Source organism: Phascolarctos cinereus, unplaced genomic scaffold (genome assembly GCF_003287225.1).
Source record: "Phascolarctos cinereus isolate Bilbo 61053 unplaced genomic scaffold, phaCin_HiC Scaffold_9;HRSCAF=440, whole genome shotgun sequence".
Classification (NCBI taxonomy): Eukaryota; Metazoa; Chordata; class Mammalia; order Diprotodontia; family Phascolarctidae; genus Phascolarctos; species Phascolarctos cinereus.
Window position 1 is genome coordinate 263,694,200 of NW_027556402.1, and position 9,737 is coordinate 263,703,936.

The following is a 9,737-nucleotide window of genomic DNA, read 5'->3' on the forward strand; positions in this document are numbered from 1 at the left end:
GGCTGCTTCGCCTGCGTGTCCAAGCCCCCAGCCCTGCAGCCTTCGGCAGCTCCCTCAGCAGCCGCACAGGGCCCGGCCCCCACCCTCTGTCCCATGGAGGCCAAGAGCTGCAAGGCTGACAGCGTCAGGACTGGCACGGGCTCGGGACCCGGCAAGCACTTGGCCGAGAAAAAGACCATGACCAACCCCACCACCGTCATCGAAATCTACCCTGACACCACGGAGGTCAATGACTATTATCTCTGGTCCATCTTCAACTTTGTCTACCTCAACTTCTGTTGTTTGGGCTTCATCGCTCTGGCCTACTCCCTGAAGGTGAGTGAGGGTCCAGGGCCTAGGAGGGGGCGGAGGCCGGGGCACTTGGCCTGTACGTGCCTCACGTCTGTGTGCCTGGATCGAGAAGAGCTTGAGAGGAAGGTGCGAGGATTGGGGGAGGGGGTGCCCCAGGCTGCCAGGGCCCTCCTTCAGCCAGAATGAGCACCAGACCCTTCCCTGGCCCTGTCTCTTGGTCCCCAGCTTACTCGGTGCCATGATGCCTGACGGCAGTGCAGGGCTTTCTGTCTGCTTCAGGCCGAGCCAGGGGCAGACTTGGCCACTGAGAGAGGCTCAGCAGGGCTGGATGTGGGGAGGGTCTGTGGGAAGGAAAGGTGAAGGATGCTCACAGCCCTGCGGTGGAGTGGAAAGAGCATCCTTCCTCCCCCCTGCCCCTGCCAGGAACACGGATCTGGACAAACATTTGGTCCTGGTTTCTATCTGGTTGTCTCAGGAAGGGTGAGGCCTTCCCCGATCCCTGGCCTGGCCTGGTCACAATGTCAGGACTCAGCCCCCTGAGTGGGCAGGGGGGGCAGCTGTGACAAAAGCAGCCCCCTCCTATGCCCTCTGGCCAGTCTGTAAGGGCTAGGCAAGGCAGGTGTCACCAGTTCCCTTTCCTTCTCAGGCAGATGAAAGCTGGAGTGGCAGCAGAGGGACTGATAGGGAGTGACCCTAAAAGGGTTGGCTTCCTAGTGAGACAGAAGTCAGGGCTTAGCAGGGAGTGAGGTGAAGGCCTAGAGATGGGCCTTAGGTGGGCTCCTGAGAAGGCTTTGTTCTCTAGGCTGGCTGGCTGAAAAGCAGGGAGCAGGCATTCAGAGCCAGGATAGGGCAAGAGGCTCTGCTAAACTCTGCTCCTGGGCTTGGGCCAGTAGGGAGCAGGCTAATGGGGCTATCAGCCACCCTTGCCCAGACCTGGTGGCAGGACAGAGGAGGCTGCAGTGGAGGCAGAATGTGGCACAAGGGAGGCAGGAGGAAAACCCAGGAGTCATAAAACATCAGAACACAGAACGTGCAATGTCAGAGCTAGAAGGGGCCATGGAGCACAGAACATGGGGCTTTCAGCTGATGGGAGGGCTTGGAACCCAGAACCCAGGACATCAGAGCTGGGAGAGACCTCCGAATACAGAACGTGGAATGTCAGAGCTAGAGGGAGGTCTTGGAACCCAGAACCCAGGACATCAGAGCTGGGAGGGACTTCTGAATACAGAACATGGAATGTCAGAGCTCGAGGGAGGGCTTGGAACCCAGAACCCAAGGAGTCAGAGCTGGGAAGGACCTCAGAACATAGAACGTGGAATGTCAGAGCTAGGAAGAGGGCTTTGAAGCCCAGGATGTCAGAACCGAGTGAGGCTTTCAAACCCAGCCCCTTGGGTCCCCTGGTGGTCTCTCTAGTCTGAGGGACTCTACATGTGAAGAAAGGGGCCCTCAGAGAGGTGGTCCCACAGCCCTAAGCACTGGTGGCAGGATTCTAACCCAGGGCTGGGCTGACTGTCCAGTGGTCAAGCAAGGCTGGTTGGTCACTTGCAGAGGATTTTCTGGCAAAGAATGGAAGGGATGTGTCCAGGTCATCCAAAGAGTTCGGACAATAAGGGCCGGAAGTCACATCTGAACCCCAAGGCTAGCCTTGGTGACCCCCTGACAGCCCCCAGCCAGAGGGTGAACAGCACAGGCATGAATGGAACATTCTGTCATCTCACCCATGACTCCTGGTGACCAGGAAGGGAGGAGGGAGCCAGAAGCCTCATGGGCCATTCACCAGCCCCAAGGAACAGTAAGCGGAGGCAGAGGGTCAGAGCTAAGTGAAGGCCCTGTCCAGAAGGGGAAGATGCCTGAGTCTGGATGGCTGGATGGTCTGCTCGTCAAGCTAGGCAGCAGTGCTGCTATTAGAACCCAGGCCCTTGGAGTGCCAGGGCTCTTGCCATGGTCTGGGCTGCAGTAGGGAGGCCTCTGGCGGAGCCCGAGGAAGACTTCTTGTGGCCACTGTCACTATCTCAAAGGGTAGCTAGAACATGATTCTGAGAGTATCCTGTGCATTGTGGGCTGGGGGACACAATGACCTTCTAGGCAGAAGATTCTGCCCTGGATCCTTAGCAGCTCAGACACTGCCTCCTCTTCCCATCCCCCCCATCCCTCTCAAGGACTGGGGGCCCACATGCCTTGGCTCAGAATGGCCCAGCTCATCACTTTTCCCTAGAACTGGACTGCCCAGGTTGCCAGCCCAGCTCCATAGCCCTAATGGTGCTCCCGCTTCATCTCCCTCCCATCACTGCATGTGTATGTGTATGGGGGGGAGGCGAGGGGGAAGGGAGCTGGAGACAGGAAGGAAGGGAGGGGACCACAGAGGGAGAAAAGAGCTGGCTTTATAGCCTGGAGGAGGGTAAGGCCAAAGACCCCTGGCTTCTCCCATCCACATCCCTTCAGCCTGGCCTGTCCCCACCTTCCTCAGTTTACCCAGACCTTTTCTTCCCCTCCCACACTGTCTTACCATCCACAAGGGCCCTGTGTGGGAGGCAGGATGGGGAGCACACCAGCTTGCTCCTCCTGCCTGGGGCAGGCTCTGAATTTGTCCATGATAACTACAGGGTCTTCTTCTGTCCATGGCCTGGTAGCATGAAGTTCCCAGGGATGGGCAGCACCTGGTACCAATGTCCCAAGGGGTCTGGCTCTACCACCAACTAGCTGTATGAACTTGGGCTCTCCCCTGACCCAGCTCCCCCAAGGGGGCAGTTCCTCAGGGCCTGAGTCTAAGCTCCTGTCAGGAAGGGGGACAGTGCCCAGAACCTGCCCTTCCTTCTCCAAAGAGTTTGTGCCAGGCAAGCTGGCTCAGACCAGGCAGGGTCCATCTGCTGGGCCAGGCACAGGTTGCCTGGCAGCCAGGGTTGTAGCTAGGTCACAGATGCCCGCATGGTGCAGGATTTGGGACAAGAAGGGGAGGCAAGAGGTTGGTGCTTATTTGGCGTGTAACCTGGACTCTCCAGAATGCCCCTACCCCAGGGGCATTTCTAGCCTCAGGTGTCCTTCCCCCACTGCCAGGAGCCAAGACCCCCCCAAGTGGCTAGCTGGCAGGACAGGGCCCCCAAGTTTGGCCCAGTTGACAGGGCAGGTGCATGTTATGGGATCCGTGAGAGTTCAGTATTGAACTGCCCCTAACCCTATCCATCCCTTTTTTTGAGGAAAGCCTGGACCCTCTTCAGGGCAGTCTCATAAAAGCCAATACTGTTCTACCTGCCCTGCCCCAGTCCCCAAGACTCTGGGACCCCAACCCTCCATAAAGCCAAGCAAAAAAACCCAGCTTGATTCAGTAAAAAGTACTCTTCATTTGGAGTCAAATCCTCCACCTCTCCCTTGCCTACTGTGTGACCTTAGGCAAGTGACCTCCACTCTCTGAGCCTCAATTTTCTCATTTGTGCACTGTGGGGTAGGGCTAGACAGTCTCTTGTGTGAATACCTACCATGCTTGGCTTGGTCTTTCTAGTCCTGGGCCTGTCAGTCCTGACTGGGTGACATGGGTTAACCCCTTGCCCTTCTCTGGCCTTCAGGTCCCACTCCTCCTGCAGCGCTCTGAGGTTCTGACTTTCTGGGAGCAGCCCAGCTTTGTGGCTCAGAAAGGGAGTGTGAGGAGGGCTGTGTGCTGTTCTCTGGCGCCACCTCGTGGCCACAGGAGGGCCCCTTCCCGTGAGGCAGGAGTTCCTGCAGCGTGGCAGGGAGAGCTGTCCAGCCCAAACTGGGACAATCTGCCTGGGCTTCTGGTACCTCGTCTGTAGACTGGGGAGAGGAATCGGGTGATGACTTCTTACAATCACCTCTTTACACTGAGGAAGCACCGGCTTAGGCACGTTAAGCTCCTTGAGCTAGGAGGCATGAGGCAGTGAGAAGGGCTAGCCTTGACCAGCATGGCCCCACAGGGCAGAACCAGGAGCAGCAGGGCGGACGAGGGTCGAAGCAAGAGGAAGCTTTCGAGGTGTTAGCCCTCTCACAACTAACAGGAATCTTGGCTGCACTACTATTTCTGGCCAACTAGGAAACAGCCCTTCCTCCCTGCTGGGATATTCCCTCTGGCTCTATTGGTAGAGAGGGAGCTGGAGGAGGCGTTAGGTGGGGGTAGCTGGATGGTACAGTGGATAGAGTGCTGCACTTGGCTTTATGGAAGACCAAGGGCTGCCTCAGATGCTTGCTAGCTGTGTGACACTGGGCAAGTCACTTTAACCACAGCCTGCCTCAGTTTCCCCATCTGTAAGATGGGGGGCCTAATAGCACTGGAGTGCCCAACCATTCAGGGTGGTTGTGAGAATCACGGGAAATCATGCATGTGAGGGCTGCGAGCTAGAGAAATATGAGCTCTTTCTAGAAGAAAGACTGCGCCTCCAGAGGCCAGGCCAGGGACTGTCTTTGAGGGGATGCTACTGGCTCCCTGAGTCAGACTCAAGGCCCTGGGAGTGGGGAGCTTGAATGAGGGGGAGCAGGTGTTCCTCAGCACCTCCCCATCAGTCCTCTAATGAGGTGTGCTGTCATCTCTAGAAGACCCGTGCTAAAAAGCAAAAATTTGGTTCTTCCCCCTTCTTCCCCCTTCCCCCCCCATCCTATCAAGTTTGCAGAGCCTTGGCATGACCACTTGGTGTCATGGACATGGAGTCGGGGGGTCTGGATTCAAATCTCAGCCCTGCTAGAGCAGGAGAAAGCTAGTACGTAGTTGCAAAGCCACTATCCCCTCCCCTCTCTGGGCCTCAGTTTTCTTATCTGCAAAATGAAGGGATTGTAACCCTGAGTCCTATGATCCCATACCAGGGAGGAGCTCTAGGGAGGATAGTGATGGGGCCAACCCAAGAGACCAAGACTGAGAGATTGAGAGCTAGAAGAGCATCTTAGAAGCCTCTGCATTCGATCTCTTCATGCTGATAGATGATGAAAGGGTGTCCCAGGAAGGGAGGGGAAGGGGCTGGCCCAAGTTTGTATAGTCAGTAACAGAATTGGGATTGGAAACCCTGGGCTGAGATCCCATAACCTGACAGCTCTGGGCTCAAGGAACTTGTTCCTTTCAAGGGCCAGCAAAGCCTGTTTGAAATAAGAAAGAGAACAGATGGGTAGCCACTCCTAGACCAGGAACATCTGGGGAGAGTGAAGACTACTGCAGGCCAGGCATGAACTGACAGCAGTGGTGGAGAGAGGGGGAGGGAGCAACGGACAGACAGAGAGACAGGAAGGCATATGGATGGACAGACAGACATATGGGCAGGCAGGCAGACAGGCAGGCAGAAAGGCAGAGGGACAGACAGGCAGGCAGGCAGGCAGATCAGGCAGACAGACAGATGGACAGAGGGACAGGTTGATGGATGGACAGACAGACAGACAGGTAGGCAGGTAGGCAGGCAGAGAGGCAGAGGGACAGACAGACAAGCAGACAGAAAGATAGATGTACAGACAGACAGACGAGCAGGCAGGCAGAAAGACAGATGGACAGACAGATGGACAGACAGACAGATGGGCAGGCAGACAGGAAGAAAGGCAGATCAGGCACACAGACAGGTAGAAAGACAGACAGACAAATGGACAAAGGGACAGGTTGATGGATGGACAGACAGACAGATAGATGGGTAGGCAGGCAGGCAGACAAATAGAGGAACAGGATGATGGATGTACAGACAGACAGGCAGAAAGACAGGTGGACAGACAGATAGGTAGAAAGACAGGCAGACAGATGGACAGATGGATTCACAGACAGGTAGACAGATAGACAAATAGAAAGGCAGTGGAGGAGGCTGCTTTTCCTCCCTAGCAGCTCAGGGGCTCAGCTCAGCAATCATTAGGAGAGGAGAGAAGCTGAAGGCCCAGGTGTGCCAGGCTTTGGGAGGGGCCATGGAAGCAGGCTCTAGCCCCGCCTGCCCACTTCCTTCTCATCCCACCTTCTGTGGTAGGGCCTCATTCTCTTCTTTTTTTGGTCTCAGGTTCGGGACAAGAAACTGCTGAATGATCTGAATGGGGCCGTGGAAGATGCCAAGACAGCTCGTCTCTTCAACATCACCAGCTCAGCTCTGGCCGCCTTCTGCCTAGTCCTCATCTTCATTTTCCTGCGGTACCCCCTCAATGACTACTGAGTCGGGGGGGGGCAGGAGGCTCTTGCTTCCTCCCCCTCCCCCATCCTGCTGACCTGAACTGTCAGGGGGAGAAGAGTGTTTGGCTTGGACATTTTTATGGGGGAATCAATCATTTAAAATATTTATTTTCAATATAAAAGGGATAGGGTGGGAAGGGAGTGGAAAGGGTAGGGAAATCGAGGGTTGGACAGCTTGGGGAAGTAAGAATGGGGTGGGAGCCTCCTTGAATCCTCTATGTGGCTCCCAGGCCTGCTGAGTCCAGGCCAAACCAGGGCTCAGGGCCACCAGGATGTACTGGAAAATGAGAGGAGAGGATGAGATGGGCTATAGAGGGCTATGCCTTCTGTCCCACCCACTATACAGGGCCCTCCCCAGCCCAAGACCTCACCCCAACCTTCTCCTTGGGCTAGTGCTTCAGCTACACCTGCAACCCCAGCGATCAACAGCCTGGCCTGCCAGCGCTTTCGCTCCCCAGTCCTCGAATCTCCCCTGCCACCTCCTAAGGGCACAGCCCCAGCCCCAGGCCACAGCTTCAGTGGGGCAGGGCAGGATGGTAGTTACTACTGGTTGCTCAGGTTGCCTGCCCACCAGTCTCACCCCAGCCCTTCACCCTGCTTAGAGCTACTGAGAATGGGCATCTTTCCAATGAAACTCCTCTGCCCAGCTCCCCAAGATCCAAATTTCCAGGGTTGGGCTGGAGATGAGGGGGTGTGAGAGCTCCCAAGGTCTAGTCCTGGCTCACATCTCCTTCCCAGCCTTCAGGACGCCTCCCATGTCTTTGAAGTCATCCGATGAATCTGATGGATGTGCTTGGGAGGGGAGGAAGGGTGCGGGGCTGGTGATGGGCTCCCCATCTGATCGTCAAGGAAACAGGTGCCCAAAGGGGGAGTGTCTTTGCTGGGCTCACCCGGCTAATTAGAGTGCTCTAATTACTAATAACAAATCAAAGATTTACAGAGCATTTACTGGGTGCCCTGGCCTTCACCAAGTGCTGTGGGCAGAGTGGCTCCTGCCAAGAGGAGCTACAAATCTGCTTGGGGAGACCAGACTCACATAAAGGACGAACCAGGCTGGAAGGTTGTTGTGACCTATTGTTACCATACTCAAACACTGTGACTTGAAATTCTGTGTGTGTGTGTGTGTGTGTGTCTGTCTGTTCATGCCTGTTCCTCTGTGTCTGCCTGGCTGGCTCATTGCTTCTCCAACTGGCCACTGCTTGGGCTCTGTCCTGCTGTCTTTGTGAGCATACTGCTCTCCTCCTGTGTTTGTTTTTTTGCGAGCACAACTGGGGTCAGAAGGGCACTGATTTTGTAGCAAGAAGACTTGGCTCACACTTACTAGCACTGTGACCTTGGACAAGTTCTTGCCTTCCCCCAGGTCTCAGGTTCTTCCTCTGTCCAGAGAGGGTGGTCAGGGTTCCATGGTCCCTCCCAGTTAAGACAAGTCTATGACTGAGTTTGACAGTCCATCAAGGGCATGAGGTAAATAACGAAACAGAGATAATTCACCATCTAAAGAAAAGCAAGCCCCCAGGTCCTGGGGAGACTGCTCAGTTCAGCTTTACTAACCCACCTTTGGGAGCCAAGACAGGATGGAGGAGCAGCAGCAGCCCTCTCCCTCTGCTGCCTGTTTTTCCCCACTCTGAACCCAGAATTTCATCTGCCTGAGCCCCCAGGAAACCCTCATGCCTCTGTCTGGGATGCTGGCTGATCCTAGGGAGAGGAGTGTTGGGGGGATGATGAACGCATTGGACAGGGCCTGAAGGTCAAAGGAAGAGGAAGGAGCTTGGGGCTAGCTGACTCCTGGGGAGACACCTCTGTCCTGCTGAAGCCACCAGTGCTGTCACAAAGAGCAGAGGCCAACCTCCCTGTAGGGACAAACCGAAACTGAGGGGGCAATGGGGCAGCATCCCCCGTCGCTGGGCTGGGGACAGCCAGGTTGGCAGTAGCAGCCCCCCAGCTGGAACGAGGGCAGCTCCCAGTTCTGGAAGATCGGAAGCAATGGGTGTAGGTCTATGGATGGGGTGCGCAGGGCCAGCCTGAGCTCGAGCGTGGATGGGGCAGACGTAGCACTTTGATGGTGAGGTTGGCGTTGGGTTGTGGAGCCACCCAGCAGGCAGGCAAACGAACCACATCAACGGCATTCCCAGCCTCCTGAGGCAGGTCTCCCAGCTAGGTCCCAGCCTTGCCCTTGGCCTGGGTCATTGCCCCACACCACCCCTTCCTCTGCTGGCCAGCTCCCACCGCTGTCATGCTCCAAAGGGCCCCTTTTCCCGGTCCTTCCCATAGACCTCTCCTGAGATATCTCCTCAGTTTGGAGGAGGGAGAGGAACGCAGCTCAGGCTTCTGCCAGCCTGGTGTGATCCATCTCTGAGCTGAGAGCCAGGGCACTTGGCTTTGCATCTTGGCTCTGCCACCCATTAACCATATGACCTTGGGTCAGTTCTTTCCCCTCTATAGGCCTCAGTTTCCCCACTGATTGTTCCCTCATTTCCCTAGGCTGGGCTCAGAGGGTGGAGTGGGAGCCCGGGTGAAGGAGGAAGGAGCAGGTACCCCCCTTTGTGGGTTCTGAGCCATCAGGACCGCGGATGGCTGTCAGGTGAGGCCTGGATTAATACAGCAGCTCTGGGGCTCTTCATGGGGTCACAGGTCCCACAGCCAAGGGGCTGTTTGCCCGTCTCTGGATTACACTGAGCCGCAGCAGCATTCAGGGAAGTGGCCTGAGCAGCCCACAAGCTGGAGGGAGGCCCAGGACGGCCACCTCCTTCAAGGCCTGGTGCAGCGGGCCCCCCGCCCCAGGAAGCCTGCTGTTCATCTGCTCTTGAAAGTGGTTGCTCCCTGCCTGGGCTCTCCCAGCTGTCCAAAGGCACGGTGCTGCTTTGCTCTCTCTGCTCACACCTCTCCCCCAATTAGACGAGCGCTCATGGACAGGGCCTATGAACTGTCTGTCTTTGTAACCGAACCTCTTGTGTGGCAAAGGGCCTTGCACACACTTGGTGACTAATAAATGTTTATCTAACTGAATGGAATGGAGCCTCTCTGTCCCACAGTGGAGACAGTGAACGGCACATGTTGGAGCATCTGGGGGCCCTGAGAATGTCTCTAAACAGGGTAATGTACATAGAGCGACCAGGTAGGGGCTTCTTCAGGCTGCAAAGTCCTGTCTGCCCTGCTCCCCAGCACCCTGAATCCCACTCCTCTGCCTTACCCCAACAGCTCTGTTCAGGCCCTGCCAACCCTGTGCAGCCAGGGACCCCTCACCCCTTCCCAAGATTAGCTGGTATACAGGACCCAGACCGAGGTGGGAGATAGTTGATGCCCTCCTGGGGAGGTG

At 56.2% G+C, this 9,737-nt stretch overlaps 1 protein-coding gene across 1 annotated transcript; it reads left to right on the forward strand.

Moving 5' to 3' along the window:
- IFITM10 (interferon induced transmembrane protein 10) lies at positions 1-9,427 on the forward strand. The gene is made up of 2 exons (XM_020970840.2): positions 1-315; positions 6,255-9,427. Exons 1-2 carry the CDS (start codon positions 94-96, stop codon positions 6,402-6,404), a joined length of 372 nt encoding a protein of 123 aa, XP_020826499.2. The 5' UTR covers positions 1-93; the 3' UTR covers positions 6,405-9,427.
- The last annotated feature ends 310 nt before the right edge of the window (positions 9,428-9,737 follow it).